We start from the raw sequence: 24,824 nt of genomic DNA, 5'->3' as shown, positions 1-24,824 counted from the left end.
ACTTGCTGTGAACTGTTTAAATCTAGACTTGTTTTTTTTTTATCTTTTTTCTTCAGTCATTGGCTGTCTGCGCAACTGATCTCCTTGCACTGACCATCTTGCGTCCACCTGGTGAGTTCGGGGTGGACATTGCTCTCGGTAACAGTCAACGATTTGGTGTTCCCCTCAACTATGGCGGTCCTCATGCTGGATTCTTTGCTGTTAAGGACAGTTTGAAAAGAATGATTCCTGGACGAATGGTTGGCTTAACACAGTGAGTATTTTGATACACTTTATGAAATAAGAATTACATCAGAGTATTGATATTAAAAGTGCAACAGTCGTTTCGCAGCGCATTTTCAAAATTCGAGTAAAGTGTTTGTTGCATGTATTAAGCATATCGTATGCATGGAACCTACCTTGAACATAATGCTGTGCAATGACTGGTATTTTTATTTCTTGATTGTAGATGTTTTTTTCTTTCAATGCTGAATTTTCTTTTTTTGTGGCCATTTGGATTATTCTTTTCAAATGCCCTAATTTGAAATTTTTTATTTTATATTCTGGAAATTTTAATTTGGAACCAAATAGACCTTATTTCTGATGGAATAAAAATGATGTTCAAAGTGCATTTACTGCATACTTTATTCAGCACTTCAAATTCTCAAGTCTGCACATTTCAGTCTGTGCATATTAATTAGGTAATTTGCATATCATCAACCTTTTGAGTAGTTGCCTTTCACAAACTAAACCTGCGGCGCTTATCATATAAGTGATTGTCTGTTGTTGTTCAGTGTTGCCAATCGTCGTCTGGTGTCAAGTTTTTACTTTTTCGACTTCTTCTTGAAAACTACAATTATTTTTGCTTTGATACTTGGTATATATGTACCTTCGACAGACCTTTTGTAGATTTGTTCATTTGGTGATGATATCTATAATTCATGAATCTCGGGGATTTTCGCCTTCTTGTTGAAAACAGCAAGTCGGATTGCTTTAATATTATATTTATAGGTACTACATATGTAGACCTCTCTCAGGTTATTCATTTCATGATAATATCTTCAATGCTCTAATTTTGATTAATATTTTTGGTAAAAAGTAATATTTTAGACTTCTTGTTAAGAACCAAGAGTCAGATTGCTTTGATATTATACATATAGGAACTACAGATAGACCTCTCTCAGATTTGTTCATTTCATGATATCTTCAGTTCTTTAATTGAAATGTGCATTGCTAACAGCAAAACTATCTCAGCTGAGAGGCTGCTTGTTTAATATTTGTAGTTATACAAATGAGATGAAACGTTTTCCTGCATGAAATTGCTTAGTCTTCGAAAAGTTCATGATGTAGAAACTATATTAGTCATACTTGAGTATATTCAGAATTTTCTATTGCTTTGCACACAGATTTATGAAGCTATATTTAATACATATAAGAGGAAATAAATAAATAAATAAAAACAAAATTAAATTATACAGTTTTTTCCAAATATTTCATACAAGCTTATATTGGAACTAGCAGGGATTGTGGGCTCATCGGTGAAAGTGAAAGTATATCGATCATTCTTAAACGTGTCTCTGAAAAGACACTTTTGTCCTCACCTTATCTCTTGATATTGTACACAATAAAATTGCCCATATCAAGAATATGACTTAGAATGAGAATTTTTCTAAGAAACCTGTTTTCTTTTGTTAAAAAGCTTAACAAATCAATTTTTCGGCAGGTGACTCAAATATTTTTATGCTTATTTGTCAAAGTACATACTGCAATCTGTCAATTTATCCACTCAAGCCTACATCCTTTTGTCTCACTCGTAATGTGTTTTCATTATTTATTAATTACGCTCTTTAAGTTTATTAATATCTGATGACTGAGTGGTTCTTTTCCCACCTTAATGTGTTTGATTCAATTATGCTTAATTAAAATTTAACGAGCAATGCTTATGTGATATATTTCAATATATATTTTCAATAAGACTTTCATGCAATATTTCACTTATTAATACATTTTTGATGTAAATTGCGCTAATAATGAAAAATTCTGACAGTTTTGAAAATTAGATTTGAAATGCTTTCATAATTGCTAGGAATGTGTCATTTAAAGCTTCCAAAAGGAAGGGTGGGCAGAAGCAAATTAAATGTTATTGTCGGCAAATTTAATATTGCTTTCAGTTTAGCTTGAGCTCTGAATAATGTAATCTTGTTATCAACTAATATAGCAGAATACACTGTAGTGGTATGTGATCGTTGAAGGTAGTGCACCTTCGGTGAAATTAGACACCCATTGTTTTGAAAATGCTAATAATAAAAAAAATACAATTACGTGACTTTGACGTGGTGATGCTGATGAAAAGTTTCATCATCAATTGGCACAATGCCAATATGTATTGTCAGAGAGAATGCTTTGCTCCTTACTGAATTGACATGTGGTACGATCTCGTTATTTCCCAAAGTACACATGAAAATGCATGTTCATGTGACGCACAGTGCTAAGCTCGTGATCGCAGTATGTTGTTGCATAATCGTATTCTAGCGACAGCCGCAAATTGAAATGTAATTTTATACCTTTCACTGATCTTTTTTTTTTTTTTATTTAACAAAAAAAAAAAATGGTTTCTATGGAAACTGTTAGTGACGAAAAACCCTGAGGTGGTATATGATTGAACAACACTGTAATACAACTTTCGTTTGCTGACTTCGTAGTGGGAAATTGTGTATGAAACTGAATTTTCTGGATGTATCACACGTATTGCACCTGGAGAAGACCTTCCATTTCCTCTTTTATTCAGAATAGTGTATTAAATTTCCATTTGGTCAGGAGGGCATGGATTCCTCGTTGATTTGATGTTTGCTGACATCCTAAAAATTGTGTCTATGAATAATACGGTCGAGAGTTCGGCAACTTGAAACTGATCAGCAAGCAAATAACATGTCTGTTTCGCTGATGATGCATTATTAATCATCTCGCTTTGAATTTTTTTTTTAAATCCGCTGCTGTTCTGAATCCTAATTAGATAAGATCAGATTAGGGCTTTGCTGTTATCACTTATAACTTATCACTTATCACTGATAAGCCAAACATCATAATTTTGTCTTCACAACTGTATTAAAAATAAAAAGAGCAGAGAATAAAGCACCTTTTTTTTGTTTAAGGAATATTAAGGAAAGTTCTACTTCCGGAAGCTTTATTTGGTATCATGCATAGGAAGAAATGGTTTTTAATTATTTGTTTTAATTTATTCAATTTGTAAAATGTTTTGTTGAAAAAAAAATGTAGTTTTCTATTGAATATGCAGGCAAATAATTGTATTAAAATTTAATACTGGTAGTTGTCTGGCAATCAGCAATCAGAAAAAAAAAAAAGCAGTAAAACATTAATTGAATTTTTGTTTTATATATATTTTTAGTTGGCTTCTTTTAATTTGCCCAGTATTGTTTTGGACACCATTCGGTCTGCAAGTCATGGTAAATAAAATGCATTTTTTTTTATTGGTAGGCTCATTTTATTGTGGCCAAACTTCAATTTCATTCCCTTCACATAAAAAGTAAGCAATTTCTTTCCAATTACCGCCTAAGTGACATACAATGGTGACCCTCTTATTTTGAAATGAATCTCTTGTTGCCGGCAAGTTTACTCTGACCTGAATGGTTGTGAATAGATCCTACTGTCGTCGATTGTCAGTGTACTTTATCTGTGCGGTGTTTACTTGTCTTTCTAAATGCAGGTCATGGCAGTCCTGAAGTTGGTTGACCTCATAAATATTTGCTGAATCATCAAATTTCAAGTTAGATGTTTTTTCCATTGCAGTTTATTGCATGGTTGAATGAATATCGTAAACACATAGTACCTCTGCCCAGTGTTTCTACTTAGTATCTTTGCCGCCGGTGTATGGCTGTTGCTTTAGGCCACTCAAAATTAATTCTTTCCCTGATCTTGATCAAAACTCACTTTGTACTTCAATAACCTGCCCCTCCAGCCCCTGATGATCTATCACCCCTCCCCCAACACCAGACAGTAAATAGTTTGATTGACGGGTACTTTTTGGAGTAAACAACTCGGCATTGCACTGGAATGCAAAACCTATCCATGACCTGCACTGTTTACAGCTTGCTAAAGGTCAGTTACCTTTTAAAATCAACACGTCTTGTGTAAGATTTCTTTAATAGGAGGTTGACTTTATAAATTCCGTGTGGGTGAGATCTCTTAGTTGGGGGTTGGGAGAAAAAAAAATTAGCAAATTGTTTCATTTGGAGCTAGATTTCCAGTGCGTTCTTTTTGTTTTCATTTCTCTGCCTTTTTATGCAGGACCCCCCCCCCCCCTTCCAATTTTGTTGGTGAGCCCGACATGCACTACTTGGCAGTAAAGTTTATATCAATGCTATTAAAATTGGTACAAAATAAGTCTGAGAATGCGGAGACAGCACTGATGTCATACATATGTGGATAGTTTTTTTAGTATGGTCTATTCAAAATGCAGGTGGTTGTTTATTGTAAACCATGCATGCATGCTCCCCGCAAGATCTATAAATACTGAGAATTTGTTTGTTTTTTTCTATCTAACATAACAGCATTGTTTATGTGATTTCTATGTTTGCATATCATATGTTCATTCAAATATTCCAACTATGTGAACATTAATTTTGCGGAAGAAAAAAAAAAGAATTAAACAAAAACAATTGAATATTTTTTTTTTGTCTGAAAAATTATTTAATCATTTATTTTTTTTTGTCAAACAAATTTAGTAAAATTCAGCAGTAATTTTTGTTTGTACATCTCGCAAATTTTTATGTTTAACTTCGAATATCAAATAATTTTTGAAAATTTATATCTACTGAGCGAGTTCATGGCAGCTACAAGTGTGCATCTGTATACATGTTTTCTAACATAATCTCTTAATATTTAAAAATAAAATGACGCAGACACATTATTGTCAGATATTGATTTGTTCTTTAGCTTTTCAATTGTATACGGCATAAATATTATGAAATCATTTGTGTGCTACGAAATCCCATACTAGCATTGTCAATATAATTCTTTAAATGACTATACATTCCTCGCTCCCTAGTGTATCGATATTTAAAAAAACTAAATTGCGGATATTCATAATTTGACAGAACAGGCAGGTTAATGTAGAAGCCTACTCATAAATGTAAATCTATTCATTTTACAATGACTTAAAGTGTAACTGAATTGGGACAATTGACTTTTTTTGTGTGCAAAATTTATTTATAAAAACATTATGAAAAAAAATCAAGTGAAAAATGTACATAAATTAAGTAAACGATCAATAATAATGTTCTGGATAAGGACACGCCCACGTTCAGTTTCTTGGTCGACTCAGAGCGAGGCTCCAACTAGAGTACCTAATTAGCATACAAGGGTACTTTGTGACGTCACGGGGGGAACTTGTCATCGTCTCACAATGGCTGCTATACGTATGCAGTGCTCGGAAAGCGACACGGAATCTATGTTATCGTCTGACGAGAGTTATGAAATCGAAGAGTATGATGACAATGAGAGATGTCACGATTTTGTTTTAGAGTGCCAGGGACAAATTGGCCCATACAGGTTTGAACCTGCAAGAAAAGTACGCGATGTTGGTGATCGTGTACCTTCCCAAAATTGACCTTGACACAGAGTTTGAACATCGTGACCGGCTTGGTTTCCAGTTTCTGTCTTTTGTTCATCCAAATTCTAAACACATATCAGTGTGCAATTTTCAGTTTCTTGATCTTCTGAAGAAATCATGTAAAGACACAAAGTACGTGAACGGTGAATGCGTCCAGTGCTTACATTTTCCAATCGCCATTTTGTGTTTTGTTGTTGTTGTTCCACGATCGATCTAGTTATTTCGACTCTGGCATAATAACATGAATACATTCTAAACTTTTCAAGCAAATTAATATTCATATTCTACATGGAAAATATTATTCTTCTGGTTATTTACACAGTTATTCCCGAAACCCAAATAATTCATAACGAATCCAGATGGTGGATCAACAAATGATTCGGGCGTAAAATGGACACTGCAAATAACGGTATATGGAGAAGGTCCATCCCAATGTTTCCTGGTGTTCTTGACGGCTTTGGTCCACTGATGTCATAAATTCGAATCTTTTGGGAACCCATAAAGACTTACGCGATCGCCGTGTGTGTTACTACACCCGCCAACAACACAGCGTTTCCCCATGAAAACGATCGTGGTAACTCGTTGTATATGATGGTAACTCGTAAGAATTCTCGATCTTGGTAACTCGTTGTATATGTTTACGAAACGCGTGCGTATGGAAAATGATAAACAATCCTGTCTGCTAGCTAGCTCATGCTTTATGCTCCCGTTGGTGGCGCCATTTCGGTTACACTCGTAATGCCGAAAAAACTCGAAGGTGATGGGAGAGGGGGGCGTGGCGCGATTTCGGAATATCATTGACTGTTTACCCAATTTATATACCCTTTTCACTTGATTTTTTTTCATAATGTTGTTTATAAATAAATTTTGCACACAAAAAAAGTCAATTGTCCCAATTCAGTTACACTTTAAAAAAAAGAAAAGTCAGTGGGCACCAGCCTGATTTTTGAGAAAATTATGGTTGTATTTTAGTGGATTTTTGCCATTTTGGCAGTATTATTAGCCTTTCACCAAGGGTTCCATGCAGAGATATTATGATGCAGTGTAGGCTGGTAATGTATACAGACAAAATAATACATTGCAAATGATAAGTGTACTTTTTGTTTGCTTGAATTATTTCAAAAATCATAGTTTTAAAGTGTCGAAAAATACAGTTTTTCTTTAACACTGTTCTATGGTATTGTTCTAAAAATTTCATTTTTGAAATATTTTTTGAAAGTTTCTCAAAAACACAAAAGAATTGATTATGCCATGGAACAAAAGCTCCATGATTTTTTTTACCTTATAAACCAATGAACATTGTCATGTGATTTATGACCATCTTTCTCAAATTATGAGTAGGCTTCTATCTTAAAACATTAATGAGCGAATAGATTGAATGTAGAATTTTCATTTGGAAGTATTTAGAAGTTGTGAAATAGTTCTAAATTATTAGGCCTCATTGTTCATTAACCTAATAATTATTTTATGAAAGTAGTTCAAGTAGTAGTTGTCAAAGATTTAATCACTTGGGGGGGGGGTGGTAAGTAGAAAAATCCAATAATAAATGATTTGTGTAATATAATCCTATTTACCATGCATTGGGCTTTGCAGCAGTGTGCCTTTAATGTGGCTTCCATAATGTACAATTTTCAAGAATTTCGGCAGTAAATCAAAAATTATTCGAACCTAGATATAGTAGAAATAAAAATGTTGACTTGTCTTGATGTAATAATTGTTCTGTTTTTCAATATGACAATGCTACATACAGTTGCACCATTTTGCAGATTACCGTAGGATAAAACAAAAAATTGGCATTTTGATAGCTTTATCCATAAATTATAATCAAATAATTTTCTTGATTCTGTGCAATTTAATGGATGCTGCAAATGATAGTACCGGAAATTCCATTTCCTGTCAATTTTATGGCGAATGTATCAAATATAATGATGGCGCAAATAAACTAGATTTCCTGTCATTTTTATGCGTGAACAAACTTGATAACATTCACAGAATACTGATTTCTCAAACGTTTTGTACAAAATGTGATAGAGGCAGTTTGAAATGAACATCCTGAACAATATTACTATTTCTAATTTATCTGATATTTGGGGGGGGGGGTGTATTTTCTATGATACTGAAGTTGCTGGCGGCGGAACCTTCACAAAGAGAAATTTTTAAAAACTTGAATCTTAGTTTCTTTAAATCTAAATGTTCTGAAAAAGTGATTTTTTTTTTTTTTTTATAAACACTAGTATTGTATAATGAAAATTAACGATTTCATAATTATTCTAACCAAAAAAAAAGCGAAAACATTTAAATTTAAAAATAAGTTTTTTGGCATACTTTTTTTAATACCTTTATAATATTGATATTTATTTCATTCTTAGGGACTCTGCCAAGAACAAGTGTTATCGATTGGCTTTACAAACAAGGGAACAACACATAAGACGTGATAAAGCTACAAGCAACATATGCACGGCACAGGTAGGTCAAAGGTCGAAACTTAATCTTGTATAAAACTTTCAAATTTTTATTCTTAAATAAAATATAAAAATCTTCGTCAGTGTGCTGTAGAAAATAATTTTGATGCTGGTCAATTTGTAACATGTATACCGCCCTCTATTGGTGTCATTTTTTCATTTCGCGGATTAAAGCTTCATCCCTCTGATTTTGCTTTTTATTGCAGGCTCTTCTTGCAAACATCTCGGCCATGTTTGCTATATATCATGGTCCTAAAGGACTCAAATATCTAGCGACGAGAGTCCATAACGGAACACACATCATAGCAGAAGGTACGTATATGGATAACCTATAAAGCTGGAATCTGATTGGATTAATTTACAGATAGATTGTTACGTACAGACGCTAGCACTCGACTCGTATAACGACTCGTATAACAAATAAAACGGCTGAACGCAAGCAGTGTGCAAATAGGCAGATAGGGTTGGGATGATCCGGATTAATTTAAATTAATAATTAGTGACATTGGTTTGTACTATATTTCTCACTTCAATCTAATAACCATTTTTAATATCAAAGGCATAGTTTAAAAAAAAAAATAACCTGCGTAATTTAAGACAAGTAGCAAATAATAACCTTAATAAAATTTGCAAAAGAAATTTTCAGAAGAATGATAGAACGGTTAGTAAAGACTATGTTCTTGGATTTTGTGCAAGGCATCACTATTTTAGCTATGTTTTATTCAGAGTTAAGGTAAGGTCATTTGCTGTCATTCGACTCTGATTAAATTAAACTGAAAATTCATTTTTTTGTTTCAAAAGTGGTATGTAATTGTTATCTCACCCAATATGTATTATTTCTTTTTTTTTGGCAAATAATTGTCTGAAAACATCTAAAAATGGGCTTTTTTGGAACTTTTTCCCATAGGAAGTGTTATTCCATAAACTTTCAGCAAAATTTCCCATTAATTCGAGACAACCCATCTTAGAACTAACTACATATGAATGAAATTTTTAGATATGACAACTTTATTACCATAGCAACTAATGGTGAAGGGCTCAACAATTTCCCATTTGCATGCATGATGACACATTTTTTGTGTATGTGTACGATAAGTAGTTTCATGGTGACCTCTGATTATCTATATATGAGGGAAAGCTAGCGTTAAGTTTTAATGGTAGCCAAATACCTTAATAGGGAAAAACAAACATGTTTTATGGCTGACTGCATTTTTATTACAGTTTTCTCGTTTAGTATTTGTGTTTATTTCGACTGATGATCTACGCTTAATTTCTCGGTAGCAGCAACAAGGGTATAAATTAAGTTAAAAATTGAGCTGTGGTTCGGACATTCTCAAAAAGATACTAAGCATGCTACTATAAAAAGTTTAGGTGCAAGCGAATATGGTGGACGGCCTATGGTGTACCTATGTTTGTCCAAGGGATTACCTGATAGTCAATTTCGCTTTTGTCATTTTCGTCTATTGAGAACGGCGCTTTCTTTCAGTCATGCGAATTATAGTAGTGCATAATAACGTTTAAAGAATTTCTGAATCACAGATCAATTTTTAACCTGCTTTTCTGCTGTTCACCTGCAATGAACCATAAAATATTGAATTTCCGTCTGGGAATCACACGACTGTTCAAAATTGTATGATCTTGTTCAGAATCAATCTCATTGCTTGATTCAGTAAGTTTTTTTTAGCTCCGCTGTCGACTTTGTCGAGCGGAGCTTATCATATGAGTGATTGTCCGTCGTCGTCCGTGTCAATGTTTTACTTTTTCGACTTCTTCTTGAAAACTACAAGCCTGAATGCTTTGATACTTGGTGTATATGTACCTTGGGTAGACCTCTCTTAGGTTTGTTCATTTCATGTTGATATCTTCAATTCTCTAATTTTGGTGAATATTTTTGTCATTTTTGGTAAAAAGTGATATTTTCGACTTCTTGTTAAAAAATGCAAGTGCAATTGCTTTGATATTACATATATAGGTACTACATGTGGACCTCTCTCAGATTTGTTCATTTTGTAATGATATCTTTAATTCTCTAATTTTGATGAATATTTTTGTAATTTTTGGTAAAAAGTGATATTTTCGACTTCTTGTTGAAAACCGCAAGTCCAATTGCTTTGATATTACATATATAGGTACTACATGTGGACCTCTCTCAGATTTGTTCATTTTCTAATGATATCTTCTGTTCTTTAATTGCCATGTGCATTGCTAACAGCGGAGCTATCTCAGCCGACAGGCTGCTTGTTTAATAAAACAATTGTTTTTTTTGTGTCTCCAAAATATTAACGGGACTTTTTTTCTTTCTAAATTTTGTAGGTTTAAAAAAGGCAGGGCATACGATTGAACATGCCATGTTTTTTGACACTATCAAGGTGCATTGTGGGACTGACAGACAGACAGTTCTTGACAGAGCCCAAGAAAAACAAATTAATCTAAGAACGTTTGAGGATGGGACTGTAAGTAATGTACATTTCAACAATTAATTTATAGTTCAAAGCAGGATTTTCTTTTTTTCAATGTGATAGTTTTCGTTTTATTAAATTTAAAACTTTTTTTAGTTAAAATTTGTGGAAATTAAATACAAACACAAGTGAAGAACATTTGATGGTGTGATACCATTAATTCAAACATGTCTGTATTTGTAAAAGCTGACCGGGCTTCTGTGATTGCTTGAGTGTTCTTTTCGTGTGAAAGAGTTCTACAGCAAGATCTTCTTTCAAGCGTAGTGTAAAATGTTCTTGTGAAGGTGTTTGCCATTTTTCAGTCGATAGTGATATCGCATTCGCCATTCTTGTTGCCATGGCAACCACTCATGATAGCTAGTGCGTGGGATTATTTCTGCTTCCCTGCGGAATCAAACCGGGCGTTATCTTGATGCACTTCTGCATTTTCTCATAAAATATTTTTCCGATAATTATCGTAAATTGTATCAGGTGATAAATTTGTAATGTTATCACAATAATCATGGTGTTTTAAGTGTGAACTTGCGCAAGTTTTTTTACTGTCGTTATCCCAAGCGGCTGTGTGAAATCTTTGCTACAATTTAATGTGTTAATGGATTTTAAGGAGGTCTACTGTGTGCTCTTAATTTTGGTGATTAATTACCGTAGTTTGGTTCTGTCGGCGGCCAGTTCATTTGTCAAAAATGTTTAAATGTAGCTTTACTTGCACTGTATTTGCTTTATTAATATGACATGCATTTATGTAAATATCATAGTTGTGCTTACTGGTTAAAATAAATCATATTTTAAATGATTTAAGAGTACATATATACAAATTTATGATCTATAAAAGAAATTACATTTTATTCTACAAATCCAGACTATTGATCACTATTTGGTTTTCACTGAAAGTGTATAATTTTACGAAAGTTTTGTGGGAAAAATCCCGACTTTCATCAATTAGCGATTCCACGTAGTTGAACACGTTCTAGATATAGTGCACTTATATCTGTGCCGACACATGACTTTATAAATATGCAATTTAAATTTAAATGGATTTTGTAACGAACCTTTTGAAATGATGCCATGCATATCAATTAGATTAATTTGCATACCAAATACTGTAAAATGCTTTATTTCAGCTGGAGCTAATTTTTGTATGTAACTTATTTTCACTAACTTTTTGAGTTGAATGTTAACTATAGGAAAAAAGGTATATTCACTGTATTTTATTTTCGCTGAATCAATCCTTCAGCGAAAATTAATTCCAAGCAAAAAAGGCATTTTATCGTACATGTCCTTTGTGAAATTAAAAGTATGCATACACATTATGGGACATTAAATATTAATGCTTGTAAAACGAGTGAGTGTCCACAGTGGTATGTATTTTTTGATTAATAAATTTATTTTCTATTACTAGTTCGGTATTTCTTTAGACGAGACTGTGAAGGAAGAAGATATGGATGACATTTTGTGGGTATTTGGTTCAGATTCAACATCGGTAAGTAATATAATAATTATATAATATATATCTCAATATATTTGAATTTTCTGCAACAATCAACACGGTTCCATCTGTCTTGCATCAAATATTTCTAATCACACTGAATTATTAATAGAACTGTAATGTAATTTGAAGGTGTTAATTTTCTTGTTTGTACCCAATGTTTTACAATATGCAGATGTATACATTGTATTTCGCCAAAGATGCATTTGAGATGAGGAGCAGTCTGTTAGCACTGCAGTTCCTTGGGATAGTAAGAGTCGGTGTCTTTAATGGATTTTCTAATTTTCAGGAAAAGTTTAATTTTTTTGGGGGTTCTTATCATTGTTTAATACAAACCCCCTGGATATATTGGCAAGGTTTACATAGTTTCTCTGTATTTTCCTTCAGGCAATGGTTGCTGAAAGTATGGGAGAGTCTCCTCAAGGTAGTATTTCTAACAGTGGATTTAAAAGAAACTCGGAATACCTCACACATCCGGTGTTCAACAGGTGAGAGAAATATGCAAATTAGACTAATAAATATGCATAATTTTGTTGAATTTCAAATAGGTGATTCTGCATTTGATATGTGCATGTAGATATGCATTCACTGAAACATTGTCACTGGCGTCATTACCACAGTAAAGGCCTCCTTTAATTACTTTAAATCGGTCAACTATCTTGATATACTGGAAAAAGTAAACTTTGCTGACTGGACTAGCGAAAATACACTTTCCTTGTTATTGCAAAGCTGTTATTGGTTGGTAATTGAGAAGCTTGGAAGTAGTTTTTTAGCTCCGCTGTCGACTTTGTCGAGCGGAGCTTATCATATGAGTGATTGTCCGTGTCAATGTTTTACTTTTTCGACTTCTTCTTGAAAACTACAAGCCTGAATGCTTTGATACTTGGTGTATATGTACCTTGGGTAGACCTCTCTGAGGTTTGTTCATTTCATGTTGATATCTGCAATTATCTAATTTTGGTGAATATTTTTGGTAAATAGTGATATTTTCGACTTCTTGTTAAAAACCGCAAGTGCAATTGCTTTGATATTACATATATATAGGTACTACATGTGGACCTCTCTCAGATTTGTTCATTTTGTAATGATATCTTTAATTCTCTATCTAATTTTGGTGAATATTTTTGTCATTTTTGGTAAAAAGTGATATTTACGACTTCTTGTTAAAAACCAATAGTCCGATTGCTTTGATATTACATATATAGGTACTACATGTGGACCTCTCTCAGATTTGTTCATTTTGTAATGATATCTTTAATTCTCTAATTTTGGTGAATATTTTTGTCATTTTTGGTAAAAAATTATATTTTCGACTTCTTGTTAAAAACTGTAAGTCCGATTGCTTTGATACTATACATATTGTTCATTTTCTAATGATGTCTTCAGTTCTTTAATTGAAATGAGCATTGCTAACAGCGGAGCTATCTCAGCCAATAGGCTGCTTGTTTCAGAATTAATGGAATAAATAATACAAGTCACTATAAGAAAATAATCTATTCCAGTCTATTTCTATTTAGCTGCTTGTTTATTGATGTGTACCTGACCCGGATTTGTGTTGTTTATTTAAAAAAAAAAAAAGATCTCACCTACTTGTGAATGTACTTTCTATCTGAATAATTGCAAAGTGTCTGGACATATTTGCAAAGTTTGCTACCATTTAAAAAAACATACTCAGAAATCTTTGAAATCATACAAAAGAGGTTGGGTTACTGTAATGTTCAAAATTCTGAAATAAAAATATATGGTCACTGAACTACCGGTAATTTTTTCACAAAACGACAACGAAAATCAAAAATGCCTGTTTACAATTGGTTCCTATTGTAGAAACATTCAATTGTACGTCAAAGTTTTGTTCAGTTACCCCAGCAAAAAATTTTTAGTGTTAGGAATAATTTGAATATTACTAAGTTATTGATGAAATAATGTGTTTACATTGATTCAAAATTACCACTTTTTGGGGTGTGTCGTCTGATTTATGATTTAACTTTATAATTTCTATAGTTATCATTCGGAGACCAAAATTGTGAGATACATGAAGATGTTGGAGAACAAGGATGTTTCCTTGGTGCATTCGATGATCCCATTAGGCTCGTGTACAATGAAGCTGAATAGTACAACGGAAATGGAAGTAAGTTATCGATTTGCATGTACCCATTTTACCAGGATGTAGCCACAGTCCCTAGACATAGCCCATCATTTGAACATTTGATGCTTAAATTTTGAACTCAGGAGGGGGGGGGGTGTACATAAAAATGCATTTTAGGCAGGGTTATATGATGTATATTACGTGAAAAAAAATAGAAAATTGATCAAAAGTGTACTTGCTTTGTGAACTGTATAATACTTCATTTTTAACGCTTGAATTCTAAGAAATGGACAGATTTATTTTCCTTTTATGGTTTCTGTGTATCAGTTTATGCATCTTGAATTATCTAGCTGAATTAGATGTGATTATCCAGATTACAAAAAATGTTCCATGTTCGCTGTGAAAATAATGTTCTGATTTTGTATTGCAGCCTATTACGTGGAAAGAGATCGTCAATATTCATCCATTCGTGCCAATTGACCAGGCTCGTGGATATCAGCAAATGTTCGCTGAGTTAGAACGTGATCTGTGCGAGATAACCGGTTATGATAACATCTCGTTTCAACCCAACAGTGGTGCACAAGGGGAGTATGCAGGTCTTCGTGCTATTATGGCCTATCTTGCATCCATAGAACAAAAACATCGGAAGGTAACGTTAATTCATGTTTTTTTTAACGCAAATTGACATTTGAATTAGGATTACCATATTTGAATAGCGATTACCATATTTGAATAGCGATTACCGTATTTGAATTAGGATTACCGTATTTGAATTAGGATTACTGTACTGTATTTGAATTAGGATTATCATATTTGAATTAGGATTACCGCATTTGAATTAGGATTACCGCATTTGAATTAGGATTACCGCATTTGAATTAGGATTACCGCATCTGAATTAGGATTACCGCATCTGAATTAGGATTACCGCATCTGAATTAGGATTACCGCATCTGAATTAGGATTACCGCATTTGAATTAGGATTACCGCATTTGAATTAGGATTACTGCATTTGAATTAGGATTACCGCATTTGAATTAGGATTACTGCATTTGAATTAGGATTACCGCATTTGAATTAGGATTACCGCATTTGAATTAGGATTACCGCATTTGAATTAGGATTACCGCATTTGAATTAGGATTTACCGCATTTGAATTAGGATTTACCGCATTTGAATTAGGATTTACCGCATTTGAATTAGGATTTACCGCATTTGAATTAGGATTTACCGCATTTGAAAGAGGATTAACCGCATTTGAAAGAGGATTTACCGCATTTGAAAGAGGATTAACCGCATTTGAATTATGATATACTGCATTTGAATTATGATTATTGCATTTGCTTCATTAGGAGCACATCTATAATCGAATCGCACACTAATTTATTGCGTCATGCACCATTAAACCTGTATCATTTACATCAATTCCTGCACTACTAATAGAACGAATACTGCACAGTATTATGATGGAAACTTTTATTTTCAATTTTATCATATAGTTCATAATGAGAGGGAGGATGTTTAATTCTTGTAACTTTCTTTTTTTACAGGTGTGTCTAATTCCTAGAACTGCTCATGGAACCAACCCCGCCAGTGCACAGATGAGTGGTATGAAAATCTGCCCAGTGGATTCTGACAAGCAAGGCAATATTGATGTCAGACATTTTGCCAAGTTGGTAAGTTTTTTTTGTAATAATTTCAGTAAATTTAAAACTTCCTTGTAACAATACTGAATTTTATTGGTCTGCTAAATTTTCACTCCTAAAAATGTTCTCACAATAATTCCAGGGATTTTCATGTTTTTTTAGCTCCGCTGTTGACTTTGTCGAGCGGAGCTTATCATATGAGTGATTGTCCGTCGTCGTCCGTCTCCGTCGTCCGTGTCAATGTTTTACTTTTTCGACTTCTTCTTGAAAACTACAAGCCTGAATGCTTTGATACTTGGTGTATATGTACTTTGGGTAGACCTCTCTCAGATTTGTTCATTTCATGATGATATCTTCAATTCTCTAATTTTGGTGAATATTTTTGTCATTTTTGGTAAAAAGTGATATTTTCGACCTCTTGTTGAAAACCGCAAGTCCAATTGCTTTGATATTACATATATAGGTACTACATGTGGACCTCTCTCAGATTTGTTCATTTTGTAATGATATCTTTAATTCTCTAATTTTGATGAATATTTTTGTAATTTTTGGTAAAAAGTGATATTTTCGACTTCTTGTTGAAAACCGCAAGTCCAATTGCTTTGATATATTATACATATAGGTACTACATGTGGACCTCTCTCAGATTTGTTCATTTTCTAATGATATCTTCTGTTCTTTAATTGCCATGTGCATTGCTAACAGCGGAGCTATCTCAGCCGACAGGCTGCTTGTTTTTGTTTCTCACCAAATTAAAGTTACATATACCCACTTTGCAAATCTGTGAACATTATACAGAATCTAATTCTGACATTTTAAACGGGTATTGGGGAAAATTTAACTGCAGATTATGAATTTAAGTGAGCCTTTTAAATTAAGCTAGATTTGTTAAAAATAGACACCTGAGTTAAAAGGCTTTGCTTGTCTTCGAAAGTTGATTTCACTATTGGTATGTTTGTCTACACGATAAGATCTTTCAGTACTTTTGAAATAAAATACTTTTAATGTATCATATTATTTTTTAGCTAAAACTATGTCATTTTAATGCATTTTGTTGTCTGGCCTGTTTGCTAAGTGGAAATGTAATAATAATCGTCTGTTGCTGAAAAAAACTTTATCTTGAAAATAATTCATTCTACAGTATATATCAGCACCGAGGGCAGCATATGCTGAAGTGTGAAAACTGTGAAAAAAATGTAAGATGTATACTGCCCTCTACAGTCTGTTTTTGATTTTGTATTCTTACAGGTAGAGAAGCACAGGAATGATCTTGCGTGCGTTATGCTGACGTATCCATCCACCAGCGGCGTGTTCGAAGAGGGTGTCCGGGAGATGTGCGAGATGATTCACGATGCTGGTGGTCAAGTCTATCTCGATGGTGCGAATATGAATGCACAAGTGGGTCTCTGTCGACCGGGTGATTACGGTTCTGATGTCTCGCATCTTAATTTACATAAAACATTCTGTATTCCTCACGGTGGTGGTGGACCAGGAATGGGACCCATAGGAGTGTAAGTATTTCATCCGTGTAAATTTCACTCAAAGTGATTTATAAAGATGGTAAAATTAATTCTCAAATTATAATTTGTCTGGTACATGTAGTTGCAATACCTTTATCAGAATTCCCTCAGAGGTCTTAACAGTTTAAAAAGTCTTGTTCTGGCTTTTCAATTTTTGGCAGTGTCTTCAAAAGGTCTGACAAACCAGAAATTTTAGTAATTCAATATATGTTGATTTGTTCCTAAAACTTAAAACTTTCTTATTTTCATGAAGAGGACCTTAAAAAGTCTATAATGAGAAAATAAGATTTTAAACTGATACGTGTAGTCTTTGCTCTGTTGAAGGCACTTTCTTAATAAAAACCAACGAGTTAAACTTCAAAACTCATTTATTTTTTGTCAGTTTAATTAAAATAAAAAATATAATTGCGAGTTTTTTCCACACATGCTGGGGTTGTAATAATTTTGTCAATCATGCATAGAATTTAAGCTTTACCACTGTTTTCATCTTTTTGCAGAAAAAAACATCTTGCGCCTTTCCTACCAGGTCATCCTGTAGTGTCCCCGAGTGGAACATCCGGTCCAGGAGCCACTCCATTCGGCGTTGTCAGTGCGGCACCATGGGGTTCCAGTGCAATCTTGCCAATTTCATGGGCATATATCAAGGTATGGTCTATCTCATAAAATATTTTATTGTACGACTCGAAATGCACTAATGCCAATTAAGGGATATTTCCTTCAATACTGTATAATAATATTTGAGCTGGAATTAATTTTCGCTAAAAATACTTTTTGGGTGTTTTGTATGGAATTCATTTTCACTAATTTTCGATGAGTTGAATGTAAAATATAGGAAAAAAGGTATATTTGCTGGATTATATTTTCACTGAATCATTCCTTCAGCGAAAATAGTTTTTTTACAGTATACTCTCTCTAAAACTGACAACTTACTGATGAACTGAAACTGAGAATGCCGTGAATTGTTGATAAAGTCATCTAACTGTTATTGTCTGTTATTTCCACTGTACATTGACCTTTTCACAACCAGTTACCTCCTTTCATCACAAATTAACAAAATAGTTCCACTTATAGTCTGCACTTTCTCTCACAAGATTGTGACAAAAATGGCCACATTTTTTTGAGTAAAAACTGAAAATCTAATTTTGTATGCGATTCTATTATTTCCGTTCCATTATGACCTATGACCTCTACAAGCAAAATAATTTGTAAGTAATATCAAATTCTATACATTTTTGTCTTTTTAGATGATGGGGGCTGTTGGATTGAGGCACGCAACTACGGCTGCTATTCTTAATGCAAATTACATGAGCACCAGACTCTCAGACTATTATAAAACTGTATTCAGAGGAAAGTATGGTAAGTTGTCCCAGAATGCATTTCACTCGAGTCATGCTAATGATGAATAATAATTGACTTTTTGGAATGTTGTTTTACTTTATTTTGTTCACAAAACCCAGATTAAAAAAAAAAAAAGTATGGTCATTGAACGCAAAAAAAAAACGCAAGTCTGATTACATTGTTATTACATATATAGGTACTACATGTGGACCTCTCAAGATTTGTTCATTTTGTAATGATATCTTTAATTCTCTAATTTTGATGAATATTTTTGTCATTTTTGGTAAAAAGTGATATTTTCGACTTCTTGTTAAGAACCACAAGTCTGATTGCTTTGATTCTATACATTTTGTTCATTTTCTAATGATATCTTCAGTTCCTTAATTGAAATGTGCTAACAGCGGAGCTATCTATACTTGTTCATTTTTCCAGAACAATTTAATGTATTTTTCACACCTGATTGTTTACAACATGGTGGTGTTTATTTTATTTTATATACAATTTGCTCTTAGATGTGCAATAAATACAAGTTATGTACAAAAGCACATTCTGTTATTGAAATGCACAACATGATTTCATTGTGTGTGACAGTTATTTCATTTGTACGTAATGTCCTCGTTGTAGGTTTCTGTGCCCATGAATTTATTCTTGATTGTCGCGAATTTAAAAAGTATGGTGTTGAAGTTGCTGATGTCGCCAAAAGGTTACAAGATTTTGGTGAGTTTTGCCGACAAATCTGTCTATATTTTTTCGAGCATGCCAGTATAGCAGACAATTAAAATCCTTGTTTCCATGAGAACTAGTGTGGACCCCCCCCCCTCCAACCCTTGTATCATGGACACTGTAAAAGGAGATAAAGACAATTTTCATGTTCAGATTTGATAATTTACAAATACTATTATTTTGTTTTTTAGGCTTTCACGCACCAACCATGTCGTGGCCTGTACCTGGCACACTGATGATTGAACCAACAGAGAGTGAAGACAAAGAGGAGCTTGACAGATTTTGTGATGCTCTTATACGTGAGTAACTTAGTTTTAAAGTCTTCACCTCACTTTTCTATTTTTGACAGTGTCATCTTTCTGTGTTTTTTTTGTTTAATTTTTTGCTGAAGCAAGGCCTTTTTACGTCCACAGCCAACAATGATCTGCATAAATAATGTAAAACTTGTTATTTTAGCAAATCTGTAATTTTGTTAATCTATAAGAAAGTAAATTCCCACAATGAGATTGTTAGCACTTCAGCTAAATTAAGATTCTACCTTTTCATAAATTGAGCCTAGTTTGTTAAAATGGCATGTCACTATTTCAAGGTGTTTCACAATATGCCGGGGCCTGTTGTACAATGCTCAAGCCAAAATATCTGTCTTTCTGACAGTTTGTCTGGCTGTCCTTCAGTCCAGCTGTCCACCCATCATGTCTGTCCATCTTCCTTCCATACACACTAGTTCTAGTTTACCATGAGTACTGTTCATCCAATTCAAGTAAAGTTCAAGAACGCTATGCACCAATCACAAGATGTGACTATCTTCTTTTGCACGTGTAATTTACATCTCATTTGAATATTAAACCAGAACAGTTTCCATCCACAAACTGTAACTGTTGTAACATGGCATTTTTTTCTTCTAATACAATGTTTTGGTTGTCGTGTTACCTTTCTCAACCACTTGTTAAAATTTACAGTGAACGCCTTTTTCATTTTTCACAATAAATTTGTATACTTTCAAACATTTTCATCAAAACCTCTGTAGCCATTGGGAAATTTGACAATTTAGTTCAAAATGACCATGTTACACCAATATTTTGGTAGGGAAAAAATGACTCCTTTTGTATTTTTTTGTTCCAGAAATCCGACTTGAAATACGTGATATTGAGGAAGGTAGAATAGATGTAAGACAAAGCCCTCTGAAACATGCTCCTCATACCATGAATGTGGTGATGAGTTCTACCTGGGATAGACCGTACAGCAGAGAACAAGCCGCCTTTCCTGCAGTGAGTATTTAAGCTTGTATCTAACACAATAGACAAGTTGCCATTTTACTGTGCGCTTAGCATTTCAAATTTTTAAATTGCTGTATTATCCCTCAAGTATGAGACAGACAATTTTATTGGTCAAAAGCGATCACCTGATCGTACCAAACTGATGCTGAAACAAAAACAATCTCTGCATAAATTGTTAAATATTTTCTAAAATTATCACAATTACAGGATTTTGTATGGTGTGAAGACTAAATATGTCAAGAATTTTCACTGCTACACAGAATTTTGTGATTTTCACCAACTACTGTAAAATAATTTATTTTAACTGGAATTAATTTTCCCTGAAAAGACTTTTTGGGTGTTTTGTATGGAATTTATTTTCACTGGTTTTTGACAAGTTGAATGTAAAATATAGGAAAAAAAGTATATTTGCTAGATTTTATTTTCACTGAATCATTCCTTCAGCGAAAATACATGTAGCGACAATTAATAATAAAGTATTTTACAGTAGTTAAATTAAATGGTTTACAGTATTTTTGATGACTACCATAGAAGTGTAGTAAACTCCCTCTATGGCATTACTTTCTTTCAATGTGTGTTTCATCATTTAAAAAATCTTTTCTAAAAAAAAAATAATTTTAAGGTTTGTAAACATTTTGGAGAAACACTTTTTGAAAAGTGTTTCAAACATTGACCACGAGTTGCTACTTCAAAGTTTTTTTTCCCTTCTGGATTTTTAAGTTTTTTTCAAAGCCCATATGCTGTATCGTCTCTCAAGTATGAGACAGTCAATGTTATTGGTCAAAAGTCATCACATGATCTTTTGGTAAATATTGATGTTGGCCTCTCCCAGCATATTTCTTGCCTCTAACATAATTTTGTGTATTAATTATTGCCCTCTGATGTCATAACATCCAGACACTTAGATTGTTTATAATGATAAAAAAAATGGATGATACTTTTAAATGAATTCCTCCAATGGTTTATTATATTGTTCCCTTTCGAAATAATAAATCAGTTATTGTCCTGGCTTTGGCCAATACCAAGTATTATTGTCCCCCAAGTGGCTTTTAATAACAGTTTCTCAGGGACAATAATTCTAAATATTGACCTCGGGCCAGGCCAATAATTATATATTGGCCTGTATATTATACAGTAAATTGTATGTATTGTATACTAGATCATCAAAATACAACTTAATCCTGTCGCTTTTGTGTGCACGTGTGCTAATAATCAAGGAAATATGTTAATCATAATTTTTTTTTTCAATTTTCATCGATATTAAGATATTATCCATTTTTTGTTTTCAGCCATTTGTAACATCAATCAACAAAGTCTGGCCGACGTGTGGTCGCATTGACGACGTCTATGGAGATCAAAATCTAATCTGCAGCTGCCCACCCATGGAGTCTTACAGCTCTCCGTACCTTGAAGAGTCGGTATCCGAAGAAAGCAAAGAGAAGATTGCTGCGTAGCTAGAAGATGTGTACGAAGGATGATGTCAATAAAACGTTTTAATCCGCACACGTGTGATATGTGAACCTTCTCCCCCTTGCAGTACAACCAATTATTGGTGCAATCCAATTTGTTTTTTTATTCTTTTATACAAGGTGGGGCAAACCATTTGATAAAGGGGTGGAAGGCTGAAGTATAAAAGTACATTGCATTTGGGTGGGATTTTAATACAATTCACAGAGTGCCTGCAAAAGTGGTTGTTGTAGCAGCTAAAATAGAACTATTTTAAAAGTGATTTTGTAGATGGTATATAATTTTCAAAACTGCTGGTTTCGGCAAAAGTTTGTTTTAATCTTGTATACATGTGGATATGAAGGTGTACATAAGGTAATTTGTGATAAATTATGCAAAGATGTTTTTAAGATATGCACATTTTTATGAAAATTCTTCTATCAGAATTAAGTGTTTTAAAGATTGATTTTTTTGTTGTTGAATGGATGACATTGACTTTGCTTGAACGCAGATGGGTGTTTTTTAAAATCCATGTGTACAGTCAGTCCAAACAATACTGTAAAATGCTTCATTTTTCACTTGCATTCTATTTTAAGAAATTATGGGAAGACATCCTGCTAGAATCTTTGCTTCATGAATTTTACCCCCTCCCCATTCTACTAAGAAAGTCTTTTGGGGTGTCTTAAACTTACCGTGCAATAGCTCTTTATTTCCTCAATGTAAGGCAGCTGCAGTTTTTTGCGAAGAGTTTGGTTATTTGCGGTCAAAGACTCATTTTTTGTTCAGAATAAAGACTAGCTTGAAGTAGATATTTAACTAATCTTGTGTATATAGCCAACATATGCTTGGTTCTTAACTAACTTTATACACTGGTTTTAATTCTGGCTTAATGTTCGTATGATGAATTTTGCTTTGACTACTTTGGCTTTCTATCGTAAAAGGTTTAGTATGAAAAGGATAAACAAAACTCAGTACTGAGAAAAGTCTTCCTTCTTTAATAATTATTTAATCAGGTAATTTGTATTCATTGCGCCTTTTTTTTTCTAGAAAAATAGTGTGACATAGAGGGTGCTGGTCTCATGGGGGTGGCCTGTTTTCTCATGGTTGTCAGATGTGAATTGGTTGGTATAAAAAAAAAAGCTCTTAAAATATTGTTGATCTATGAAAACATGTGTATTGTGCAGAGTTCCCAAAATAAACAACTTTAAAGTAGACTTGTATTGCCATCGGTTACCATGGAAAAAATATTGTTAACCTGTTTTTTTTTAATGACTAATCGTGTATGGTAATTATATTATAGTCATTTAAATATTTAATTAGTGGTGTGAATTTCATATCATGCATTGTGTGAATTACTTTATAAGAATTGACACCGAAGGCATACTAATTATATTATTGTACAACTTTTGGATGAGATATTGATGAATTAGATTGTTTATATAATCACGTGTATGACCTGGCACAATTTGTTTCTGGTCATTGTGTACGTCTACAAAATTATCGTACATCAACTCTTTTATTTGTATTGCGCCCTCTATGGCAGAAACTACAGCAGTGTCTTAACAGGTAAATTATTAATGCAATTTCCAATAGATGTTTGTCAATTAGGATTTACAGTAATTCCCGCAAAGAAAAAATTACTTTTTATTTTTGGGGGAAAAAATGTCATTACTAATAAATTGTTTCAAAATAATATATTCGAAATATGTAAAGTGTAACTATTGTAAAAAAAAAAAATAAATTACAGTATTCATTATAAAATAATTTTAAATTGTTTTGAAAAGCTCTGGTTATCTTGCGAGTGGGTGGACTTTTTTTAACATGTCTATATTTTTGGAGGATGCAAGGAATAAACTGGTGAATTTTCAACAAAGTACTATTTGACTCGCTTATTTCTTGTTCGGACAATGTTCAAAACTGGAACTTGTAATGTCACCGCTTTACGTCCACACCTGCATCTCCAATCAATTAAAACTACACACATGCAGCATACACCTTGGAATACATGCATCAATTTTTGTGATTCAACTCATGATGGCCTACTAGTGGCCATTTTAGTGATAACAATTCATTAAAATCTAGCATTTCTGCCATTATAGATCATGATAGTAAAACTACTAGTACTTTTGTTCAAATTTGGTACATTTATGGGACCTTGATTCCCCTAACTTTGTTGTCGGATTCAAGAAAGGCAGACTGGTGGCCATTTGTTAGTCCCTGTTCGAAAAAAGGGACTTGTGGATTGACTTCTGTGCATACATGCATTCCAAACCATATCTTAGTCATGTCTGGACCGATTACATTCAAACTTCACACATACATCGTGCACAATATTATACATGTACATGTGCACATCAGTTTGTTTCACGATCTGATTCAAGATGGCCAAATTTTGTTCAAACTTGGTACACACACTGGAAATTATGGGACCTTGATGCACTTCGTATTGTTTTTCGGATGGGTTTCAAAATGGCTAACTGGCCATGATCAATGAATGTGGTTCTCGAGCCATATTTTTTACATGCTTTGATTATGTTAAAATTTTCATGTCGTATCGATAAACTGATGTATTGGTTTGCTGATTTGATTCAAAATGGCCGACTGGTGACCATTTTGTTTTAACCAGAGCAATATCTCTCAATATGGACAAGTACTCGTTTGACGATCAGATACAAGATGATTGAATGTCAGTCATTTTAATGTTAAAAAAAATCATCATAATCAGCTTCTGGGATCAGATCTATTTAAAAAATGGCTACCATTTGGCCATA

The 24,824-nt window shown here is 33.3% G+C and overlaps 1 protein-coding gene across 1 annotated transcript in view; it reads left to right on the top strand.

Annotated features, from left to right (window-relative positions):
* Window positions 1–23,929, top strand: part of LOC100366996 (glycine dehydrogenase (decarboxylating), mitochondrial-like) — a 43,569-nt gene extending 19,640 nt beyond the window's left edge. The window contains exons 7-22 of the mRNA XM_002742373.4: window positions 57–253; window positions 7,978–8,074; window positions 8,277–8,382; window positions 10,384–10,523; window positions 11,929–12,009; window positions 12,403–12,503; window positions 14,017–14,143; window positions 14,532–14,750; window positions 15,654–15,779; window positions 16,998–17,260; window positions 17,767–17,914; window positions 18,514–18,625; window positions 19,232–19,324; window positions 19,522–19,629; window positions 20,453–20,598; window positions 21,897–23,929. Coding sequence (XP_002742419.2) covers window positions 57–253; window positions 7,978–8,074; window positions 8,277–8,382; window positions 10,384–10,523; window positions 11,929–12,009; window positions 12,403–12,503; window positions 14,017–14,143; window positions 14,532–14,750; window positions 15,654–15,779; window positions 16,998–17,260; window positions 17,767–17,914; window positions 18,514–18,625; window positions 19,232–19,324; window positions 19,522–19,629; window positions 20,453–20,598; window positions 21,897–22,061 — 2,229 coding nt within the window. The 3' untranslated portion in view covers window positions 22,062–23,929. The remainder of the gene's footprint in view (window positions 1–56; window positions 254–7,977; window positions 8,075–8,276; window positions 8,383–10,383; window positions 10,524–11,928; window positions 12,010–12,402; window positions 12,504–14,016; window positions 14,144–14,531; window positions 14,751–15,653; window positions 15,780–16,997; window positions 17,261–17,766; window positions 17,915–18,513; window positions 18,626–19,231; window positions 19,325–19,521; window positions 19,630–20,452; window positions 20,599–21,896) is intronic.
* The last annotated feature ends 895 nt before the right edge of the window (window positions 23,930–24,824 follow it).

The sequence above is a fragment of the Saccoglossus kowalevskii genome, chromosome 9 (assembly GCF_978046115.1).
Source record: "Saccoglossus kowalevskii chromosome 9, keSacKowa6.1, whole genome shotgun sequence".
Lineage (NCBI taxonomy): Eukaryota > Metazoa > Hemichordata > Enteropneusta > Harrimaniidae > Saccoglossus > Saccoglossus kowalevskii.
Note: the sequence above shows the minus strand (reverse complement) of the source record. Positions and strands in the feature narration are given on the sequence as shown.